The sequence below is a fragment of the Oryctolagus cuniculus genome, chromosome 8, assembly GCF_964237555.1.
Source record: "Oryctolagus cuniculus chromosome 8, mOryCun1.1, whole genome shotgun sequence".
NCBI lineage: Eukaryota > Metazoa > Chordata > Mammalia > Lagomorpha > Leporidae > Oryctolagus > Oryctolagus cuniculus.
The window spans coordinates 50,037,544-50,059,716 of NC_091439.1; the positions used below are offsets into that span (position 1 = coordinate 50,037,544).

At 36.9% G+C, this 22,173-nt stretch overlaps 1 protein-coding gene across 1 annotated transcript in view; it reads left to right on the forward strand.

Moving 5' to 3' along the window:
* NDST4 (N-deacetylase and N-sulfotransferase 4) overlaps window positions 1-22,173 on the forward strand; it is a 295,027-nt gene that overhangs the window by 173,193 nt on the left and 99,661 nt on the right. The window contains exons 5-6 of the mRNA XM_051820067.2: window positions 12,280-12,465; window positions 14,681-14,809. Coding sequence (XP_051676027.2) covers window positions 12,280-12,465; window positions 14,681-14,809 — 315 coding nt within the window. The remainder of the gene's footprint in view (window positions 1-12,279; window positions 12,466-14,680; window positions 14,810-22,173) is intronic.

The window sequence follows — 22,173 nt, forward strand, 5'->3', positions numbered from 1 at the left end:
AAAGATGAATAACCTGTTAAAGAACTTATAGACTTTTCTGTATTGAGATGAAGTATATGTTATTGCATGAAACTTAGATGATTAGTAAGAAAAATAAGGAATATAGAAGATATGTTTGATGTATTGAATAACAAGAGAAAATATTTTAATTTCTCTCTTTTCATCTACCCATTGAATCTACAGAATTTTTTTACACTTTTCATATTTTTTAAAGATTCTTATTTATTTATTTGAGACATAGAGTTACAGAGAGAGGGAGAAACAGAGAAAGGTCTTCCTTTCTTCCTTTCCTTACTGGTTCATCCCACAAATGGCTGCAACGGCAGACACTGGGCCGATCTGAAGCCAGGAGCTTTCTGCTGGTCTCCCACGTAGGTACAAGGGCCCAAGCACTTGAGTCATCTTCTGCTGCTTTCCCAGGCCAAAAGCAGAGAGCTGGATCAGAAGAGGAGCAGCTGGAATTCGAACCGGCAGCCATATGGGATGCCAGTGCCACAGGCAGAGGCTTAGCCCACTATATCACAGTGCCGGCCCCTCAATAATTTTTAAAATAGCTTATCAAAGCAGTCTCTAAAGTTCTCATCATTTCCTTTATTCACCAAGCCCACACAATGAAAGATAGCATGACCTTTTTGCCTACAAATTAGAATTGGTATTTCACTAGCTATTAATATTCATCCTCTGCAAAGCAAAGGATTTAGGGAAAAATGACTTTTATTGTCACGTGTTGTATCATAAGCCCTAGATTTGTTGGTCTATTATTGGCAGATAGATGAAAGAATTTGCCTTATACAGAAAATTTCCACAATACTTATTTATCTGTCTGATTTTTTAGGATGGGAAGGTCTGTTATTGCCCTAACTGCAGCATCTTTGTCCCTTCAAGCAGCTTTCTAAATTTCTGATCTTTGATCCCAAAGAAATAAATGACACCTACACATGTGACTTTAATAGTGGGGAGCAATAACTTAAGGAAATGAACTATTTATATAATCCACAGTGCATTAGTATGAATCTATCAAGGCTTACATCTATCTGTTTTAAATATCTTGATATTGGCCTGCACCGTGGCTCACTAGGCTAATCCTAATTAAATTAAAGAAATTAAATAATTTCATTCAAGTTAATAATTGGATAAAAAGTTTAAATCATTATATTTTTCTGTAGACACGTTATGTTTCAAATTAAAATCACACTGGACTCTTATTTCCATTTTGCCACATCATGTTGAAATGGTATCATATTTGGAAACAAAGCATCAATAGAGTTCTTATACCAGATGAAGTTTATCTGATGCACTCCAGTGCTCCAACTTTATTAACTAGCTCTAACTCTCCACTGTCAACATGTTTGGAAGCAATTTCTCATATTCATATATTGCTAAAGTTGTCTTGGCATGGAAAGCCAAGACATTCTGGCAAAAAAATCTCTGTGAGTGAGATCCCAGTGGAAAGAACAGGTCTTCAAAGAAGGAGGTACCTTTCTCTGAAGGGAGGAGAGAACCTCCACTTTGACTATGACCTTGTCTAAACAAGATAAGAGTCGTAGAACTCAGAGGGCTTCCATAGCCTTGGAAACTCATGACTGGTGCATAGGGAGATTACTGATGCCATAGACAGGAGTGTCAATTGGTAAAGTCAACAACAGGAGTCACTGTGCACTTACTCCTCATGTAGGATCTCTGTCCTTAATGTGCTGTGCATTGAGATTTAATGCCATAACGAGTACTCAAACAGTATATTTCACTTTGTGTTTCTATGGGGGTGCAAACTGTTGAAATCTTTACTTAATGCATACTAAACTGATCTTCTGTAAAAAAAAAATTATCAATACCCAACTTGACTCTCACTGGGATTAAACATGACAATAGGTCTGATCTGATTTCATCATCATTTAAAAAAATCATCTATTATTTTTCATTTATGTTTCTGTGTGGGAGCAAACTGTTGAAATTCTTACTTAATGTATACTAAGCTTATCTTTTGTATATTAAGATAATCGAAAATGAATCTTGATGTGAATGGAAGGGGAGAGGGAGTGGGAAAGGGGAGGGTTGTGGGTGGGAGGGACGGTATGGGGGGGGGGGGAAGCCATTGTAATCCATAAGTCGTACTTTGGAAATTTATATTCATTAAATAAAAGTTTAAAAAAAATATTACATTGCTGAAAGAAAGCAATAGTTTATGCAAATCTGTGTCTGCAAAGTGATGTCTTTAAATTAGTGATCCCATTCTATCAGCTACATTAATTGTGAAGGATAGCTTGGAAAAGAAGCACATTGATGCCACTTTCCAAAAGGACAATTAGCCCTCTGCCACGTGTCTCTTTATCATACATATATTCACACTCCATTCTTGTTTCCACCTGTGGCAGCACATTGTTGAATTGTGAATTTTATCATTTCTTCCTAATTTAAAGACGTTCGTAGACACTCTAAATACTTAATATATGTAACTTTTCGGGCCAGCGCCGTGGCTCACTAGGCTAATCTTCCACCTTGCGGCGCCGGCACACCAGGTTCTAGTCCCGGTCGGGGCGCCAGATTCTGTCCCGGTTGCTCCTCTTCCAGGCCAGCTCTCTGCTGTGGCCAGGGAGTGCAGTGGAGGATGGCCCAGGTGCTTGGGCCCTGCACCCCATGGGAGACCAGGAAAAGCACCTGGCTCCTGGCTCTTGCCATCGGATCAGCGCGGTGCGCCGGCGGCCGTGGTGGCCATTGGAGGGTGAACCAATGGCAAAGGAAGACCTTTCTCTCTGTCTCTCTCTCTCACTGTCCACTCTGCCTGTCAAAAAAAAAAAAAAAAATATGTAAGTTTTCTTTTGCTGATAAATTAAATCTGGTAATAGAAACAGCAGAGGCCACAATAAGGGTTACAGTATGGAAATGCAGCTCTGTATTTCCTGGGATACTATGCTACCTAATCTTTGCTTCTCCATGCCCTAGGGGCCCTTGTTTTCTCCTTATTCAGCTTATTTCAAGAATGAGTACTCAGGCCAGCACCACGGCTCACTCCGCCTTGTGGCGCTGGCACACCGGGTTCTAGTCCCGGTCGGGGTGCCGGATTCTGTCCCTGTTGCCCCTCTTCCAGGCCAGCTCTCTGCTGTGGCCAGGGAGTGCAGTGGAGGATGGCCCAAGTGCTTGGGCCCTGCACCCCATGGGAGACCAGGATAAGTACCTGGCTCCTGCCATCGGGTCAGCGTGGTGTGCTGGCCGCAGCACGCTGGCCGCGGTGGCCATTGGAGGGTGAACCAACGGCAAAGGAAGACCTTTCTCTCTGTCTCTCTCTCTCACTGTCCACTCTGCCTGTCAAAAAATTAAAAAAAAAGATTAAAAAAAAAAAAAAGAATGAGTACTCATGAGCATACCCTTTATACTCCATGAACTCCTTTCCTCCTCTTGTTCCAACATCCTCTCAATAAAGCCTCTACCTCAGTTGAATCTAAATCTACAGTTAGTTTATACCTGAACTCCTGAAATGAAAGTGCCTAGGACCAAAGTTTTTTCTCACTTTAAAACCTGACCACAGACCTCTCTTGCACCCTCAATGCTGCTCAGACGTTACACTGCAAGTCTTTTTTTTCATAACTCTACTTTTATACACCACAGTTTCACACCTTCTCTCATCGAAGTTCTACCACATGTTGCATCCCCCTCTCAACTGATGATGATACCGCTTTTATTTCACTGAAAAAAAATCAATCACAAAAAAGCTTCAAGCTGCTTCTTTTACTACAACATTATGACAGCAAAATGAAAATAAACTAATAGATAGGATTTCTTTCATCTATGACATGAACATCACTTCAGAAATGATCGAATGACTACTATAGTCTTTATATAACAGAAGTTAAGGGATCATAATGTTTCAGTAACATATTTGGAATGTAAATATACCATTGATTAACGGTATTAATGCAGCATAAATATGAATTGAGGACTGGAATCCCATAAGGAGAACATGCACTATTAGATTCTGCCTTGAAATGATAAATAAAATAAACTAGAAATGAAAAGTCTAACCCTCTCTTCTGGGTTCAATGCCAACCCTTTTTGATTGTTAAAGATCATCACTCCAGCCATCCTCTCCCCTCCTGTAAGTTATTTTTATCTCCCTACAAGACTGCTACTCTTTCCCCCATATTCTTACTTGTTTGAGAGGCTTATAAGACAGACATACAGATAGACAGGGAGCTCTCACCTGCTGGTTCATTCCCCAAATGCCTGCAGCAGCTAGGGTTGGTCCAGGGCAGAAACCAAGAGCCAAGAACTCAATCCAGTTCTCCCATGAATGTGGTAGGAACACAATTACTTCTACACGTACTGCCTCTGAGAATCTGCATTTGCAGAGAGCTGGTGCTAGGAGTCTGAGCCAGAAGCAGAGCTAGAGCTGAAGCTCGGGAAAAAAACTTAACATTCTTTGATGTGGAACATAGTTCTCTTAACCACTAAGTTACAGTTCTGTCCCCCTTGTCACTTTCTCATCTTTAATCCTCTGCTTATGTTAGTTTCCTCCTCACCTATGGCAACATTTCTAGGCTCTCCTGTACAGCAAAACTTCTTGCAATCATTGTTATACTCACTGCCTCAATTTCATACCCTTTCTATTTTCTTTTAAATGCAATCTGATGAGTTTGTCGTTCATGACACCAAATCTGCTCTTGTCCTCTCGTCTATTGAAATCCAATGTTAAACCTAACAAGCAGCTCTTAGTCCTCATTTAACTTGTCCTTATCAGCAGTATTTGAAAAATTGACCTCAGACTCCTCTTTGAAGCAGTTTCATTCATCATTACATTTCGTTGAGGATTCCTGATATTTTGCCTACCTCCCTTGCAATAATCGTGGTATAGAATCCTGCTTTCTTCTCTTTCCCTTGATCTCTTAATATGAATATAAACCAGAGATTTAACCTTACACCTGTTCTTTTCCATTCACACTTCTTTTGTTGATAATATCAATGAATTGCATGGCTTTAAATAAAATCCATATTTTGATAACTTAACAACTAACTCTCCACTCTCAGTACTAAATTTCTTTATTCAACTTTATACCTCATATGTTCAGCTGGATGTCTCGTCTCAAACATAATGTGCCCTCCTACTGTTCCACTTTAAAACAGCTTAAGGTTCAAACTTCCCTATCTCTTTGGCGGAAATTGTCATTCCAACTTCTCGCTTTATCTCATGTACAGTCTGGTTTCAAATCCTATTCACTGTACCTTCACAGTATATCCAAAATAAACTCACTTACAACCAACCACATCGTCCTCAATCTTGGTCTAGCTATCATCATCAACTCCATAGTTTACTAACTACCTTCTATGTTTTTTTAAAAGATTTTTTTTATTTATTTGAAAGACAGAGTTACAGAGAGAGGTAGAGACAGACAGAGAGGTCTTCCATCCACAGATGGCCACAATGGCCAGAGCTGAGCTGATGGGAAGTCAGGAGCCAGGAGCTTTTTCAGGGTCTCCCATGTGGGTGCAGAGGCCCAAGGAGTTGGGTCATCTTCTGCTGCTTTCCCAGGCCATTGTAGAGAGCTGGATCAGGACTAGAACTGGCATCCATATAGGATGCCAGCACTTCAGGCCAGGGCTTTAACCTGCTGTGCCACAGCGCCAGACCCCTTCTGTGTTTCTTATTACCTTATTCCATTCAGTTCTCCACAAAGCAACCAGAAATTTTTTTTTATGGTAGAATGGCTGACATAATCTATCTGCTCATAACTTTCTGGTAGCTCCTCATTCCGTTCAGTGTAAACACCAACATAATCCAATGACATGTAATATCTGCATACCTAATATACCTAATATTGGCATACCTAAAATATCTGCATACTTTTCTTGTCTTTAGTGATTCTGCATTGTGCGTCCTATGGAAAACATGATCATGTGAATGATGCCCCCATGATCATGTGAATGGTATTCCCTGGAGCTGGAGCTGTTCAGCAAATAACTTGCAAGATTATTTGCAGTTAATCTGCCTCTTGGGATCATTTTCTTACTACTTTCTATCTTTACTAACTTTGTTCCAAAGACAACAGAATTTGGCTCTTCCTCAGCAATCTATTCACTTTCTAATAAATTATACAATTTATATACTTATGAGTATTTTGTGAGATCTTGGTCTCATCCCACTAAAGAGGAGGATCCCTGTTGGTAGGGATTTTTGACTGTCATCTGTACTGCTGTATCCTCAATACCTATAATCATTCATGGTACATCATCGGTACATAATAAGTATGTGTTGAGTAAAAAGAAGTAATGGGTCAAAATGTGCTGAATATTTTGATTGTCAATAAAGTCTTCTGAGTACAAACAGTTAGTAATGCAAAAGTACCATATCAACTGAAATGGTACATTTTGCACAATTTAGATAAGACTTGCTTAGTTTTTTTGTTAGTTCTCTTTAAGTAGCAAAGTATCCTTAAAAGGGTCAGGAATATTAAAGGGATGTGTCTCAATTGCCCAAAATAGCTCTACTTAGGAGGATAAGAAAGTTCAACACCGCAGAGGCAATGCCTTTGCTGTGCTACTTCTTTTTCCAAAGAAAAATCCATTTGTAACACAGAGCTCTCCAGAAATTTGTCACCATTTACTAGGCTTCAGTCCAAAAAGTGTCAAGATTCACCCAGCCAATTTCCAGGGTCACATAGTTATTGCTTTTATCACTTATGAAAACAGAGGACAATTTAACTCCCAAAACACAGTGGAAAATCAATAATTCTAGGATCATTTTCAAAGTTGACAATATGATTCCAAGTTCTTATTAAAAGAAAAAATAGATAATAAGATGTATTCTTTTTATTACCAGTGTCACCTCCTGGAAGTTGTATGTTTAGGAAGACAAATCAATACTTTGAGTTCAACAGGATGCTGTTTGAAGCATTTTCATTTTACTACAAGTATATTTTATGTAGTCATCATTTCATTTATTTCCCCTTTATATTAATTTTACTAAGCATCTAATATATATATCATTCCATTTAAAATATATATCAAATGCAAAAAAGTACCAGACATTCTGCTAATAATGAAGATATATGTTCATCCTATATATATTTTGGTGTGGTTTGCAAGCCATATATCTATAACTTCAGTGGGCCAGAAATTGCTCATATATAACCACATCACTAGAGTTTTCAGTTGAAGCCCAAGTAGTCAGTATCCATATGCCATTCTTACCAAGAGCTTCCTAGACATAATTTATTATATTGACATACATTTGCTTTATGACTAATAATATACTGTGGCAGTTTAAAATTCCCAGCCATAATGTAATACTTTCTTATTTATCTATTTCAATATGTATAAAATATTAGTTAGATGATGATTTTCAACCTCTATAGATATTCATAAAATAGACATCATATTTTGCTAGTAAAATGCTTAGAAGTTCAAAATAACAATTATTCTTTTAAAAAATTCAAATGTTCTTAGATCAAAATGCAGAAAGAGTTAAGATGCATTTATCGAATTGAGTTATATAGTTATCTCCATTATTCAAATTTCATGAAGGTAGAATCTAGACCTTGTACCCACGATAGTAACCAGCTAAACAAACAGGTTTTAGTCATACATCAAGCACTTTTATTGAATAAATACTGGAAAATTCTTTACCAAACTCTGCCTCTGGAATTGGAACAACTGGATATCACACTCTAACCGCTTAAATCTGTTACATTTACTAGAAGGGGCAAAACCGTCTCTGTCAAGTCAGGTTTCCCAGCTGGGAAGAGAAGCCTGTTTAAGTTCTCTTGTAAAAGAGAAATTTTATTCAGTGACTTAAGTGTTTTCAAAAACTTTGGAAAGGCTGACAGAGCAGATTCTAGGATGTATTCCCACAGGGATTCACAGACCTTTAATACTGTGCCCCAAGGAAGCTACCATTTCTGGCACTGTCATTGGAATCCTGACAGAAACACTAAGCCTCCAATTCTGCCCTGAAAATGGGCACCAAATAGACCTCAAAAAAGTCTTTTGTTTTCAAGAGCTGACATGCCAGTAGCAGTAGCCACGAGCTGCCAAAATTTAGCCTGGGCCTTCCTGCTGCCCTCAAAAATTTCTCTGAGTATTTCTGGTTGGCTGAATCTCATTTGCTTGAAAAATAATACCTGCAGAGGATTTTGAAATTATACTTTTTAATAACTTCTACAAGTAAACAAAAAATAAAGTACATACATGTTCCAGTTCAGAAATAAATATATTAAAATAAAGTCCTTTTTAAAGGTAAAATACTTGCAGTTACTTACCATGGGGAAGTGGAGTAACAAGGAGAAGCAACATACTAAAAAAGCAAAAACACTGCCTATGGATTTAAAGGGGATGGGTATAATCCTGGCTCCAATGCTTGTGAAAATAAACAAGTTTCCTCTAAGCCTCAGTTTTAGCATTTTATTATATGCAGTCCATATCACAGTGTTTTTATTAGGAACACATTACATACAAATATAGAAACACTTATAATTACCAGGTGTTGGGCAATTACAAGTAGATACAATTAGTAGAGATGATCAAGGAAAAGTGAAATTAGTTCATTTCAATTGCTATTAGAGTTTTATTGCTAAGCATATTTTTCTTAATTTTTGAAAAGTTATATTTTTTCTATAGTTTCTAAATTACCACGCTATCTATTTTTCCTAAGCAACTGGGATTTAATGGAAGTAGAAAAATTAGATAAAGTCAAACTATGCTATAAATAGTGGGGGCGGGGGGCAGTGCTGTGGTGCAGCAGGTTAAAGCCCAAGCCTACAGCATCATCATCCCATATGGGCGCTGGTTCAAGTCCCAGCTGCTCCATTTCTGATGCAGCTCTCTGCTGTGGTCTTGGAAAGCAGAAGATGGCCCAAGTCTTGGAGCCCCTGCTCCCACATGGGAGACCCAGAAGCTCATGTCTCCTGGCTTCAAATCAGCTCAGCTCTGGTGCTTTCGGTCCTTTGGAAAGTGAACCAGCAGATGCAAGACCTTTTCTGTAACTATTTCTTTCAAATAAATAACATAAATCTTAAAAATAAATAAATAAATATTGGTGGTGGCATATCATATCATATCATAGAATCCCTGGATCCTATAAGCCACATTTGAGTTTCTTTGCTTATTCTGTCATTTACATTTTTATGAGTTTCAAGTATTTCTTATATGTACATTGAAAAGCCTATTGAGGGCCGGCGCCGCGGCTCACTAGGCTAATCCTCCGCCTAGTGGCGCCGGCACACCGGGTTCTAGTCCTGGTTGGGGCGCCGGATTCTGTCCCGGTTGCTCCTCTTCCAGGCCAGCTCTCTGCTGTGGCCAGGGAGTGCAGTGGAGGATGGCCCAGGTGCTTGGGCCCTGCACCCCATGGGAGACCAGGAAAAGCACCTGGCTCCTGGCTCCTGCCATCGGATCAGCGCAGTGCGCCGGCCGCAGCGCGCAGGCCGCGGCGGCCATTGGAGGGTGAACCAACAGCAAAGGAAGACCTTTCTCTCTGTCTCTCTCTCTCTCACTGTCCACTCTGCCTGTCAAAAAAAAAAAAAAAAAAGCCTATTGAATTTTGTAACTTCTGTGATATTGGGTGAACAAGATGTGTAGGTTGTGTTTTTAGTTGGGCAAGTCTCTGTGAAATGGGTTTTAAGCTCTGGACAGTAAAAAAGTGAAGCTTTTCTAGTTCAGTAAACTCCTTGATAATAAGAAAAGAGTTACTAGGGAATTACTTTTCACTATGTGTTATCATTTAGATTGAAAAAGTATAAACTTGTAATTATCTTGTGTGATTTACTATTTTGATTGAGCTCCAGTTGCTGGTGTAATAAGATGACCTTATGAACAGTATAGCACTGAGCCCCCAGAAATCAATAAATATCATAAAATCTTTTTACTGCCCCTTCCTTCCTACTCACCAGATCAATTGCTTTTTACCTTCTGTTTTTTTATGAAAGTTCTGCAATTCATTTTACTGCCTGTCAAAAGTGAAATGTCATTTTTTTTCTTGAAGAGCTATCACGTTTGATATTTCAATTCTTTTTACTGATTTTAGTTTTCAGTTCTTTGTTTCTAGGATATTCACATATTTATCTAACATTCTGCTCCCCAAATTTGAAATAGTTATATGGTGATAGAAAACGAGGACTATCAAAATAGTAAAGACTGTGAGGACTACCATACACTGTTGATTTCCTTATGGATATATAGGATGACTTATAAAACCTCAATATGAACCACTTTAGAGAGTAATAAGAAAATAACATTTCTGTTTCTTATGAATCAGGAGTACCTCTCTTGGCCGTAGCCACACAGATTCTGTCTACCAGACAGAGGAGTCTGAAGGCCTTAATCCTAGATTTCTGTCATGAGGTAGTGTCTCATACCTGATATATCTGCATGCTTGGAAAGTCTTGTTTTCACATGACTGGTCATCCTCAGAACACTTTATGACCATTCACTGGGGGCATATAGCAGACCAGAGAGAATTAAATCTTTCCTAATACAGCACATGTTCTTCAGTGATGTCTTGGATTGTCAGCAGTTGCCTGTCCCAACCTGTGGTTGTGTTTCTGCACTTTTCCAACCCTGCCTTTTTTTAAAGTTGCAAGCTCGTGCAAAGAAGCATATTTCTTCTGCACACCAAGAAATGAATTTTCCCTAGTGCTTAGCAAAAGACTTGGGCTCATTTTACAGCATTGATTTCATAATTCAGCCTTGATAGAGAGTCATTTATTGTAATAGATGTTAGAAAACACATTGTCTTGATGAAAGAGAGGTGAATTTAGCTATACAATGAGGGTCATTCAATGAAAGGAAGAATGATGAAGACTTGTGAAATATTTAGAGCCCATCTTCTGAGTTGAGTGTGGCATATGACTTAAGCATTGTAGATATGTGATCCATTCATTCAGTGCTTGCTTATTATACCAGACTGAATTCTTTTACTATGCTGTGTACCATGTAATAGAAAATATAAATGGCAATTGTCAACACTTTTGTGTTCTGTTTATTGATTCAATCAGGTTTCATATATGACCGTACATTGTCATTTATAACTCCAATTGATGAGATTCAACCCTACAAGGAGTCTTTATAATCAGATAAGCATTTAAAGGGAGAAATATAAAGCAGAAATTAGAACACTGAAGTTCTATTTTATGTAACAAGCAATGTAACACCATTCTTTGAAAATTTGTTCATATTCTTATTTTAAATTTATGTCTGTTATTCTTTACAACTATTTATTCAAGGTAAACTAATAGTAAAGTGGTATATGTTTTATAAAAATAAATTGAGTTGTTAAGTTTCAAACTAAGGGAAGAATCTTAACATTTCCCTGGCTCTTCAACAGCATTATTTCCCTCACCTTTAGTGTGAGCGTCAGTAGTTCAATTGAGTCACCCATCTTCACCTAATCTGTGCAAGACAAATAGTTTTCTAGGCATGGCTTGGATATATATTCCCCTCACATTTAATCTCAGCCTGTTATCATTCTAAAACATAACAGATGGTGCTTGTCCATGCTCAAAGAGCTTCCTTATCTGCACTATTCCAGTAGAATGAATGCTAGACACCTCAGTTGAATTGTAAAGCTCATCACTGTATGGTGAAACTTACCTTTCTGGTTTTCTTCAACACATAAACACACACATAAATTTTTTAAGGACTTATACATTTATTTGAAAAGCAAAGATACAGAGAGGCAGAATGAGAGAGAGAGAGAGAGAGAGAGAGAGAGAGAGAGAAAATCTTCCATCCGCTGGTTCACTTCCCAGAAAGCCGCAGAGCTGTGCCGATCTGAAGCCAGGAGCCAGGAGCTTCCTCCAGGTCTCCCACCTGGGTGCAAAGACCCAGGACATGACCCATCTTCCACTTCTTTCCCAGGCCACAGCAGAGAGCTGGATCAGAAGAGAAGCACCCATATGGGATGCCAACACTACACATAATATTTTGCTTTTCAATTGTCCAACTTTAGGCACTAGCTCTAATGATACCTCTTTTTCTTCTATCTATATATCTATCTATCTATCTTTTATCTATCTCAGATAGGGTCAAGTTTACTTCCAATCTTCCCCCAAAATTTTATGTATTGAAAATTCAGAATTCATCTCACACACACACCACATGCTCAAAGTAATTAGTATGTGGATTAATCACTGGGGCTCTATAAGATTAAAAGTTGCAGAAAGAAAAAAATTGTGTTGCTCATTATTTTTATTTTTCATATGTAGTATTGAAATCAGTCTGTCCTTAATAGATTTTTGTGAAAAAAAATTGCTTTAATTAATGACCATACTCCATCAAGATGTTCTGGCTTTCTTTCAGGAACATGGAATACCAACGAACATGGGCTATGCTGTGGCCCCACATCACTCAGGGGTCTACCCAGTTCATCTTCAGCTCTATGCAGCTTGGAAGAAGGTCTGGGGTATTCAGGTCACCAGCACTGAAGAGTATCCACATTTGAAACCTGCACGGTACAGGAAGGGTTTCATTCACAATAGCATCATGGTGAGCACATTCTTCTGTTTGTATAGAAGATTCCTAATGTGCACATGAAATGAGAGCAGGTGATCACTATCTCTCAGGTTGTAACTTCATCAGACTCCTTTTATTTTTATTTATTTTTTTATTTATTTGACAGATAGAGTTAGCGTGAGAGAGACACACAAAGAAAGATCTTTCTTCCATTGGTTCACCTTCCAAACGGCCGCTATGGCCAGAAATATGCCTGTCCGCAGCCAGGAGCCAGGTGCTTCTTCCTGGTCTCCCATGCGGGTGCAGGGGCTGAAGCACTTAGGCCATCCTCCACTGCCCTCCCGGGCCACAGCAGAGAGCTGGACTGGAAGAGGAGGAACCAGGACTAGAACCCGACGCTCTTATGGGGTGCCGGTGCCGCAGGCAGAGGATTAACCAAGTGAGCCACGGCACTGGGCCCCGTCATCCGACTTCTTTAAGATAAGCAATAGAAATTTCTGCCATATCAGGGTGGTGGCTGGTTACACTTTCTGGCTTTTTTTTTTTTTACCAAGCCATGGAATGGTCTGGGGGAGCCCAAGGTAAATGAAAAATAGGAGGAATGAGTTTGTATAGAGCATCCACCGCGTTGAAATTCTGTCTAGGGAGTCTTTCACTGGACTGTGGCATTTCATGGTGTCTTTTTGTTTTAGTAGTTACTGAGAGGTTGACAGGCTTAGTGGGGTTCCATGGATCAAGAAAATACCTCTCAGATCATACACTATCCACAGGCAGAAATAAATAAATAGGATCTCAGAATTAAATTTATCCATTTATTTAATTTGCTTTTTAGGCACTCAAGAGGATGTTAGGATGTTGTTCTTTTTCATTCCCTATCCCATGTATGCTTGAAAAATGTCTTTACAGATATATTAACTGAAATAATATAAGAATAATGTATCGATTCTTATTAATGACAATAAAATGAAAGGATTTGCTATGAGTTTATGATTATTCATTGTAATAAAAATTATATAATTTACTTTGAGACAAAATAGTTTTTTAAATTTCCCATACCCATTTTCTATGTCTTAGATCACATTTTGATCATTAATCAGAAACTGCAAAACAAAGTTTTCAAATTCTATTCTATCTTTTAAATACTTACATTTTCCCAATCCATTATTTGTATTGCCATTACACTTATCTATCTATTCAGCCATATATCTAACTAATAACTACCTGAAACCAATAAAAAGGCACATTTGCCTAACCATTGTTGGTACTCAATATTCATTAATCATGAAACTTTAAATATTCTGTTAGAAGTTGGCACTGAAAGACATAAAGAATCCTCATATCTAAATGAAGCTTTTGATGATGCAAATAGTGTACTGATAACCATGGAAATCCAGAAGGAATAAAAAGAATTACTCTTACATAATTTTAAATAGAAGTGAAAGAACCCAGTTTTCACTTTATTAGATTGTATAGCTATTTCATAGGTTATGAAATGGAAATGTTCCCTTTAACCTTTATTACATGCATTCATTTATCTTGAATTTAATACAAACTATTATGAAAATTAAGGAAAGAATAAATAAAATTATAGCTACTCTGTGCAATTGGGTGCATTTTTCCATTCAATTATAAGTAGTTTATTACTCAAAATCAGTTTTTAGAGTGAGATTATTTACTTTTCTATGGAACATTCAGATTTATGACAGAATTAACCACAGAATATACCAGTAGCAGTCATTAGTTGATTTTACTACTACAGCAATAAAATCTAAACTCAGAGTGTTGAAGACAAATGTGAAAGCGGTGATGAAAACTGTTTTAAACTACAGAACCTGAGTACATTGCAAGCCTGGATCTCAGAAGCCAGTAAAGTAGATAGGCTAGTACCTGAAAATATAACCTCGGAGAAGTTCCATTTTTATTAAATTATCCCAAAAGCTCAGAAAAGTTTTTTTTTTTTTTTTTTTTTTTTTTTTTTCTGGTTGATCTTTTTACATAACTCAACTGGTGGGTTAGATTGACTGAACTGAGTGAAAATTCTTCAATTTCCATGTCCTATAGCTTTGATTTGGCAACTCACTGAATATGTACATAATTATACCAGCTTCCACTTGACTACAATAAGGTGTTGGCCACAGCGATCAAAGAACTCAATAGGATATGGCAGTTTTTATACTCAAGTTATAAAGTAGCAGTGAAGTTTTTAATTTAAATCTTATCAATGTGTCACTTCCTTCTTTTTTCTTAGGTCCTTCCTCGGCAGACCTGTGGGTTGTTCACACACACTATTTTCTACAAAGAGTATCCAGGAGGACCTCAAGAATTGGATAAAAGTATCAGAGGAGGTGAACTTTTCCTCACAGTTCTCCTAAACCCAGTATGTATTCTATTTACACATCTGACAATAAATATCAATGTTTTCAATTATGTGTTTATTTTTTGAGCCAAGTCATTTTATTTTCTTTTTTTAACAGTACATCTTTACTGTCATTAAAAATTTGATAGGGCTTGTCAATTTCTTTGAGTGGAATATATATCTTAACAATATTAGTTCTTCAAATTCATAAACATGATACAGCATTCAATTTAATTATAACTACTCTATATTTCTTATATTAATGTTTTATAGTTTTCAGTGCACAAGTCTGTCACATGCTTGATTAAATTTATTCCTACATAGGATATGGGTGCTATTGTAGGTGATGTCTTGATTTCTTTTTATAGTTAGTTTGTGACCTTTCTATGCTATTGATCTTTCTATGTTGATTTTGTATCCTGTAACCTTACTAAATTCATTTATTAGACCTTAAAAGGGTTTTTTGGTGGAGTCATTATAATTTTCTATATATTTTTATATTTCTATATATAAAATTGTGTTTGCAAACAGGGACAATTTAACTTATTTAACGTCTTCCTTTCACGATTAGAAGTATTTTTCATTTTGGTTGCATAATCTGGCTTGAACTTTCAGTAGTGCACTTAACAGAGGCAGTAAGGATGGGTATCCTTGTTTATTTCTGATCTTAGAAGAAAAATGTTTAGCCTTTCACCATTAAATATGATATTATCTGTGAGAGTGTCATCTAAGGTCTTTCTTGTGTTCAGGTATATTCCTTCAATACCTAATTGGTTTACAGCTTTTTTTTTTTTTTTATCTTGAATGGATGTTGGGCTTTGTTATATTCTTTTTTGGTAATTTTTTAAAGAATCATTTTAATTTTGTTAAAAAGGCAGAATTGCAGAGAGGAGGGGAGAAAAAGAGAGGGGGCGGGGATCTTCCATTCATTGATTGCCTTCCCACATGGCTGCAAAGGCTGGAGCTGGGCTAGACTGAAACCAGGAGACAGGAGCTTCTTCCAGGTCTCCCACATAGGTTCAGGGGCCCAAGCACTTGGACCATTGTCTGCTGGCTTCCCAGGTACATTAGCAGGGAGCTGGATCAGATGTGGAGTTGCCGGGACTTGAACCGTTTCCCATATGGGATGCCAGCACTGCAGGCTGTGGATTTATTTGCTATGCCAGTGCTGGCCCCTTGTCAAACTTACTGCCTTTTGAGATGACCTTAGGGTATATCATATATGTTGATTTCTATATACACGTTGAACCATACATGCAACCCTGGGAAAAATCCCACTTGATCATGAGGATGATCATTTTCCTATATTGTTGAATTTCATTTGCTAATATTTTTGAAGGTTTTTGCATTTCTTTTCATCTGGGATGTTGGCCTATAATTTTCTTTTTATTTGTAGTGTTCTCTTCTGACTTTGTTATTGTAATGATGAACTTAGAAAATAAAATTCGAAGTATTCTTTCTCTTCAATTTTTTGAGAATTTCAGAAACACTGGTGCTAAATCTTCTTTAAATTTTTGGTAGAATTCACCTGTGTAAACATTAAGTAGTTGGTTCCTCATGAGAGATTTTATTATTGATTCATTATCAGTATTTGAGTTTATTCAGATATTTTTTCTTTCCTTGTGATCATTCTTGGAAGGTTGTATGTTTCCAGGAAATTATGCATTTATTCTAGGTTATCTAATTTACTATTGTATAGTTGTTTCTTGTTCTTATGATCCTTTATATGTCTTTTTTTACATACAGATTTTTATAATATCCAATCTTTTCTTTTTATGTATTTATTTTTTGTCCATTTGAAAGGCAGAAGAATACAGAGATACAGACACATAGACACACAGATATCTCCCATCTATTGGTTCACTCTCCAAATGAACACAACAGCTGGAACTGGGCCATATTGAAACCAGGATCACAGAACACAATCTGGGTCTCCCACAGAGATCAAAGGACCCAAGTGCTTAAGCCATCACCTGCTGCAATCCATGGCTCCCATTAACAGTAAGCCAGAATCATGAGTGCAGATGGGATTCAAACCCAGGCATTCCAATATAAGAAAAAGGTTCCTCAAATCTTCTTAACCACTACGTCAGACACCTACCAAAGCCTTTGTATTTCTGTAGTTTCTGTTGTAAAATCTCTTTAATTTCTGAATTCTATTTATTTGTGTTTTCTGGGTTTTTATTTCTTAGTCTACTTAAAGATTTATAAATGTCATTTGTCTCTTCACACAGTCAATTCTTAATTTGAGGCATTTTCTTTTGTTTTTACGGTCTCTCTTTCATGATCCAATCTTTAGTTGTTCTTCCTCCTGCTGATTTTGCACTTAGGTTGTTCTTCTTTTTCTAGTTCCTTGAGGCAATAAGTTAGATTGTACTTTTGAGAGTTATCCTTTATATTATTGTACATTTAGTGCTATAAACTTTCCTTTTAGAACTATTTCACAAGACTAGTTAGTAAATTTAAGGCATTCTATATGGAAAATAGATCCTATCTACAAGGTATTTGTTGTCTTTATGATTTTTATATTAAAGAAGAATACAAATATTGTCAAGAAACATGTGTTGAATGTAGTAGTTAAATGCAGCATAACAGCTCAAATTAGGCTTCCAATTTTAAATTGTAGTAAAGACTTACCAATATGCAGTTTTCTAGACAAAAATTAACATTCATAATTTCAACTATGTTTCATAATTTCTCCATAAATTGGGTTTGCTTTTTGCTCAAGATATCAATAGACAGTTACTTCAATCTCCAAGTATGATAAGAGTACAAAACTGAATCAAAAATATATATAGTTGTGTACTATCTGTGCATACTTGGGTAATTTGTGGCTAATTTTTAAAATCAACTAGATTTGTTTGGAATAAGAGGTAGAGAATTTGCCATTTTTTCTTTATGTGTTCTTTTATTTTTCAATGTTTGTAATTTCATTTCCTGTTATAAATATATGTAAAAGCATAACAATGAGAGAATACAGTATTATTAGATATTGTTGAAGTCATTTCAACTTCTTAAATTTTTCTCCAAAATGAGTCTATATGTGAGATATTAGATAAGCATATCCTCATTTATGTTACAATAAACACATAAAATAATAAATAATAGCACCTATGTTATGTACACCTTACTTAATGTAAGAAATTATCATATGTAGAAAAGATACATGCCTTAAGTTAAACTATATTTGTCTTTGATGAAGTTCCAGGTACATTGAAAGTGGCACATATGTTGGATTATTTATATATATGACATATTAGATGTAATGGATCATATATATATAATTACATATATATTCCTGAAGAAATCAAATAAGAACATACATTGTATAAAATGAAAATTTGTAAATTATATTGGAGGAAAATAATGTATCAGAATATAAACAATTTAAAAAGATTACTTTCAAATTGTGTGGGTTTTAGAAATGAAATACTAAACAATATTTGATATATTTCAAAGGTATTCATAAGTGTATTCTAATTTTCTATATATTTCAAATTTAACATCGTTTACATGCACTTTTAAAGATATAAAGGACATCCTAAATATAACTTTTGAAAATTGAAGTGTGCATGTCAATATTAGTGAAAGCAAATATGAAAACAACCTCTCTATTTACCATTTCCCTCAAATTGAGAATTTGCTCTCAGCGGAAACTCTGGTTATTTCATCACACCATTCTATACTGAGGTTATTTTCCTGACTCCACATTTGGTCTGGAATTTCCTAAGGACAAGTCAATAATTGTCTGAATATTGACTATTGCCTCCCATAGAATCTACCCCCAAGATTCTCTGCTACTGGTTCTATACATCTGTTTTAAAATGATTTGAATTTAGTACCATAAACCATCATCCAGAGACTTAAAGTTGGCCCTGTAAATAAGATAGAAGACTACTAGTTGTCCAGTATTTTCATCTTTAGCCACTGCAAACAAAACTATAATAAGCATGATAAAAGACATGACTTTAAAAGTTTATTATTATCACCCAACTTTTTTTTAATTTCAGGCAGAATGGAACAGTGAAATATGGTAGCTTCGGGACGCTTCTATTATCCAATAGCAAGTAATACTCACTTTGTCTCTATGAATTGATAGTGAACTCAAAATGAGATACATGACTAAAGAAGAGGATAGACACAGCAGAAAAAGCAGTGCTGCAGGTGGTCAATAGCATGGCTAACATAACATATCATGATGCTTAATGTGTGGTCTTCAAAGATATGTGTACAGGCATAAGCATACGAGGTAGATGTTACTTAGCTGTTCATGGAGGTGGATATAGGCAGTGTCTGGTAGATCCCAGGTCATATGGAGCTTAGTTCCAGAGATGCATAAGCAGAACAGACCAGGTGTTATTAAGGAGACTTCTGCTAAGAAATAGAACCAATAAGCTATGTATATCTGTAAAACTATCTAACTAAAGATAGATTATAAAGATGATGATGGTGATGAAGAAGATAGATGATGGATGGATGGATGGATGGGTGGATAGATAGATAGATAGATAGATAGATAGATAATTTGGAAGAACTGTGCTTTTCCAATATTTTTGTGGGATAAGGAACAGAAAGTCCAGAAGGAACCGTGTGTGTGTATCTGTGTGTGTGTGTGTGTGTGTGTGTATCTGTAAGGGGGTACTTCTAAAAGGTCATAGAAAAACTGAATTAAAAAATAACATATATTTTCAAAATATTTTGAAGTACACTGGTATTTGCATTTAAAGAGAGAGAGAGAGAGAGAGAAAGAGAAAGAAAGAAAGAAAGAAAGAAAGAAAGAAAGAAAGAAAGAAAGAAAGAAAGAAATTGATTTATTTTTATTTTAAGTAACAAGTTCCTGCAATTATGGAGGCTGATGAGTCCCAAGATCTGATTTACAGTGAGCAAGGTGGAAATCATGGTGAGCTGATGATGTGATTCCAGTGTGACCTCAAGGTCTGGGAATCTAGAAAACTTATGATGTAGCTCCAATCCAAAGGCCAGAAAGCCCAAGACTCAAGATGAGTCAGTAATTTACTTAGGGACCAAAGGCAGGGGAGAAAAAAGGAAGCACAATGTTCCAGCATGAAGGAAGAAAGGCATGAAGAAATTCACTCTATGTCAGCAATTTTAGTTTATCCAGAACTTCACCTCACCCTGGGGGGAGAGCAAACCACTTAATTTAGTACGAGTAATGTACATTAGACTGATTCAAATGTTCATCTCATTCAGGACACCCTGATAGTCATACTCAGAATAATGTTTGACTAAATATGGCATGTACGATCTACCATCATGGCAGATGTAAAACTTTAGGTAGCAAGCAGACTATAAATAAGAAAAAGAAAATATGAAACATAGAAAAGAGGAAGGAAGTGAGGAATGAAAAAAAAAAGATAATTGAAGGTTGGGATTTTTTTTTCTATGTCTCCTCTTATGATTAGAGAGGCACCAGAGTTGATGTGCTAAGATCAGTATCCTTTCACTAATGTTGAGAAAAGAGGTACATAGTTGCTTAATTAATTAATATTTCAAGTTTGATGGCTGCCACAAGTCTGACAAGGAGTGAGACTGCAGGATTCGAGTGGGTAAAAAAGAAACAGGGGGCCAGCGCCACGGCTCACTTGGCTAATCCTCCACCTGCGGCACCAGTACCCCGGGTTCTAGTCCCGGTTGGGGCGCCGGATTCTGTCCTGGTTGCTCCTCTTCCAGTCCAGCTCTCTGCTGTGGCCCGAGAGTGCAGTGGAGGATGGCCCAGGTCTTTGTTCCCTGCACCCTCATGGGAGACCAGGAGGAAACACCTGGCTCCTGGCTTCAGAGCTGCGCAGTGTGCCGTCCACTTGGGGGTGAACCAAAGGAAAGGAAGACCTTTCTCTCTCTCTCTCTCTCTCTCTCTCTCTCTCTCTCTCTTTCTCTCTCACTGTCTAACTCTGCCTGTCCAAAAAAAAGAAAAAAGAAAGAAAGAAACAGGGAAGAGAAAAAATAAGCCTGATACCTAGCCTCCTTTGTTCCATGCTTTTCCTCCAGTCATCACTCAATTCTTTGTCAGCAAAAACAGAATCTCCATAGTGTTTCACCCAAACCACAATGAAAGAAATGACTGCAAGTTCACTGATGTGGATATACAGTTGTGAATTAGCATGTGCTGACTATAAAAGAATGCTTGCATGGCTTCCCAAAAGAGAGGTATGTGATTGCATTGCTTTAGGCATCAGTAAAAATCCCTTGGGGAACCATGTGTGTACTGGTGAGAATTCAACATCCAAAGAATCATCCAAAGAGGATCATTTCTTCTGCCTCTGTTTCCATTGATTGAATGTGGAAAAGTGATATTTGTGAGGACTTATAAGTTGAATAGATGCTCACTAGTATTAGCAAAATTCTAAAGAATAAATGGCTAGTCTAACTGCATTTCCTTTTTAAATTAACCATCTTTAACCACATAGAAATGCTGTAGATGTTGTGTATAATGATGTTTCCCTTGGACGGTAAGTTTTCCTATGAATTTGCATATTATTGATAGATTTTTTTTAAGATTTATTTGAAAAGCAGAGAGAGAGAGAGAATTGTCCATCAGCTGTTTCATTCCCCTAGATGACTATAATGGCTAGGGTGGGTCAAGCCAAAGCCAAAGCCAGGAGTTAGAAATTCCATCCAGGTTTTTTCAGGTGGGTGGCAGGGGCCCAAGTACTTTGGCCATCTTCTGCCACTTTCCTAGTTGCATTAGCAGAGATCTGGAGCAGAAGTAAAACAACTGAGCTTTAAACAGACTCCCACATAGGATGCCAGAACTGCAGGTAGCAGCTTAGCTCTTTGTACCACTATGCCAACCCTATTATGAATAGATCTCTAATCTTTGCATGGAGTTTTTAGTGTTGGTCAATGGCTAAATAAGGACAAAGGAATCTGACACAAAGCTGACAGTGACAGTAAATACCCTAGATAACAACATTAATGTCCCTTTTGTGTCAGCAAATTAGAAAGAAAGACTAAGCCTGGCAAGGTGAAATTTAACAGAGAATAATAAAAATCCCCTGAATTAAGTTCACAGTAATTTGCAGTATAATCACAACCTTATGTAAGAACAAATAGAATATAAGGATAATTCAATCTAGCAGAAAGTTATATGGGCTGATTCAAAAGATATTAAGTTTCCTACCATTGAAGATGTCTGAACAGAAATTTTGTAGGAAGGTGGATTATTTAACAAATTTAATGTTAAGAATCTGTGGTTTCTGTGTTCATCAATAATTTTCTTGGAACTATAGTTGTGTCATGGGGATTAAGCCACTGCCTAAGACAACGTCATCCCATGTGCACACTGGTTTGAATCCCAGCTGCTCCATTTCTGATCCAACTCCTTGCTAATGCAGCAAGGAAAGTACTTGGGTCTCTTACATCCTTGT